The 3,115-nt window shown below is 31.6% G+C and overlaps 1 protein-coding gene across 1 annotated transcript; it reads right to left on the bottom strand.

Moving 5' to 3' along the window:
* Positions 1-2,075: 2,075 nt before the first annotated feature.
* Positions 2,076-2,564, bottom strand: LOC112517393 (pathogenesis-related leaf protein 4-like). Its single transcript, XM_025124806.1, has one exon. It carries the CDS (start codon positions 2,562-2,564, stop codon positions 2,076-2,078), a length of 489 nt encoding a protein of 162 aa, XP_024980574.1.
* Positions 2,565-3,115: the final 551 nt, after the last annotated feature.

The raw sequence follows: 3,115 nt of genomic DNA, 5'->3' as shown, positions 1-3,115 counted from the left end.
TATATATATATATATATATATATATATATATATAGATATATAGATATATATAATATGTGGGTTCATTCAAGGGGGAACTGATTAGTTTGTGATAACTGTGAGATCTAATCCAAACCACAAATAAATGGATAAATTAGGAAACTAATATTTTTGGTGATTTGACTTAAAATTTTAAATAATTGACATTTTAGGTATTTTAAATTTTTTTCTCTCCTCTGTCTCTCTCTTCTGCTTTCGGCCTTCGATAAATCTTATTCCGGTGAACAACATGTGATACCCAAAATACACCAAGATACACATGTAATACTCAAAACACACAAAGTAAACTTCGAGACCACTGTGATATCAAATGTGTTACCACTGTGACACCAACTGTGGTACCATTATGACACCAATTGTGGTACCTCTATGATACATACGTTGTATATATATGGCGTCTTGGTCGGACAAGATGACTGGAGGAGATCACCAAAGTGATGGGTGCCGGAGAAGGCCACTGAATTTTGGTTCCTGTATGTCCGTGTGTGTGTATATATATATATATATTAAAGTAATTAAATTAATTAAAGTAAACTGGAATATTAAACTAATTAAAGTAAATTGAATAATTAACACAATTTACCCTTCTGTTTTATTTTAAGAAAAGTATTAATTATCTTAAATGATTAGCTCACGTTAGATCTCATAGTTACCACAAACTAATTAGTTCTCATTTGATTATGGGTGTGTGTGTATATATATATATATATATATATATATATATATATATATATATATAAAGAGAGAGAGATGTGTTCTTAAGTTAGATATTTGAAATAAGTGATTTAAAATATTGGATGTATCCAATTTGACCTAAAGAATAATCAATTGTAATATCCGGTGAGTAGAACCAGTCCAATTCTCTTATCTACCATATTTGATTTGACCGCTTGTTCAAAGTTAATTGTATTTGATTGTTCTGCAATACACAAGAGTTATAGTGATGACAAACGTCGTCGCAAAAATTCGAAGTCATGGTTAAAGGTGTAATCAATACTTTTAAGTTAGTATCTAAAAACTTATAGGATGTCAAGCAACCATAATTGCGAGGTCTTATAGATATGACATGTCATCGTAACATAGGCCAATATTAGAAAATAAAAGAAGTAATTTAGCGACAACATATCGCCTCTATAGGTAACTTAATGCTTTTAGTTGTCTGAGAATTGCATGTAGATACGATTGTCAAAGCTGTAGACATATTTTTTAATTTTCTTTTTTGGATGCTTTTTTGGGTTGTCTTTTTTGCCATTTTATTATAAATGTGATTTAGAATTTTTGTACTAATTGTAATATATATAGATCGACATTTAAAAAGACAAATATCAATAATAAATACAAAGTTAAGTGTTACAATATGAAGTGTTAATATCAAATACAAATATCTCATCGTCCCTTAATTGCTTATTGTCATCATTGTTATCTGTATCTTGATTCGTATTTTGGACCGTAATCATCATTTTCTGATACTGTTTATTTTCTCAATATTTACAAGATGGTAAATTTTCTAAAAATAGGTCATCGTAAGTGTTAGTAAACTCATAGTAAACAATTTTTGTAATCATTTTTTGTAGTAAATTTTGGGGGATAACTCTTTAGCTGATAAGTCGAATCGAAAGGATTCTTGACGTTCTTTAGGTTTTTGAGATTCATAAGCTCGTAAAATTGGAAATCTAGATCACATAACTAGTAAATAGAAATAAAACAAATGAAACAAGAAAGTTAGTGTTGTAGGACATAAAGTAAATGAAATTCTGGCTTATTTTAGTGAAAAATGAGAAACGAGAGGTGAATTTGAAAGAAATACAATTCGAAAATATAGATTTTAAAGATTGCAACGACGTAGTTTTTAGCAGTGACAGTAAGAATCTTCCTTAATTTTAGAACCAATAAATACAATCTTATGTCATTGTTATTTATCATTTCTTATATTTTTATAACCAAACATTCTTCACAAGAGCATCTCAATTTTACTACCACACTCAAATCACAATACACTTCTACGTACTCATTTGGAACCAAATCTTCACTCCTAGCTAATATGGTTTCTCACCAATATTGTTCCCCGAAGGATCATAATTGCAAGTCACGAACCAATTATTTTTATTGCATTTAACCCTGGCACACCCAATAAGGGTCGATTTTCTCCAAACCACTTGAGTATAGCCCCCACACTTCCTCATCTGAACGCAAGAGTTCGACTTGTAATCATAATTAGCTTTCCCTTTGATCCACAATTTCACTGCATCCATACCCGAGAACTCCCCCGTCCCAGTGGCAAGATTCTCACCGTATTGTGAAGAGCGCGAGTGTTGCATTGCGCAATCGGTCTTTCTTTGATTGGCTTGATTTTCAGCAAATTTAGCCAACTTAGCATTCCACATCACAGGCCCCACACCGACCTCTTTTCGAGCCTGATTGTGGGCATTCACGTAGTCTTGTGGTGCATTTTGGACATAAGAGAAATGTAGGTATGCTATCAATATAGCATAAACAATTAGTGACATGTTATGTGAGTACCCCATATTTCTATATCAACTCGATCATCAATCTATAAAACATGCACTAAGTTCATTGGATTTAAACGATATTTATAAGGAGAAATTGATGTAAATATGAAAGAACCCAAAGAAAGACGAAAACCAAGAGAACATTTTCATGGAGCAAAATGTTGCAAAAATTTTCGTTCACACAAGTCTTAGGCAGAAGAACTACCATACCTAAATCCTAAACATATATATGAAACTAGTGAAATTATATTGAATGAATTTTAGTTTTACGAATACGAAAAAGAAAAAAACATAATCAGTCACGTAGAATATGTTTTTCACAAAGTATATATCATGCTTCTTTAGGTGATGTTCTCGTACGTCCTTGTGAAACAATAATGCATTTTTCTAAGTATAAAAGATATTTGTACAAGGCAATAGATCTCATACGCACTCCCTACCTTTGGTGGTGGATGGTTGAGCTACCGGATACCGCTAGACCAAGACGGCCTTTTGGTAATAATAATTCATTTTCATGTTGATGTGAAGATAACTAGTTATCTTGACGTGAACATTTATTGTAAACA

This window comes from Cynara cardunculus (assembly GCF_001531365.2).
Source record: "Cynara cardunculus var. scolymus isolate 2C chromosome LG 8, CcrdV1, whole genome shotgun sequence".
In the NCBI taxonomy this organism is placed as follows: domain Eukaryota; kingdom Viridiplantae; phylum Streptophyta; class Magnoliopsida; order Asterales; family Asteraceae; genus Cynara; species Cynara cardunculus.
Note: the sequence above shows the minus strand (reverse complement) of the source record. Positions and strands in the feature narration are given on the sequence as shown.

What these genes read in the sequence shown, in the direction of transcription:
- LOC112517393 (XM_025124806.1), bottom strand. Translation starts at nt 2,564, where the DNA reads ATGGGGTACTCACATAACATGTCACTAATTGTTTATGCTATATTGATA.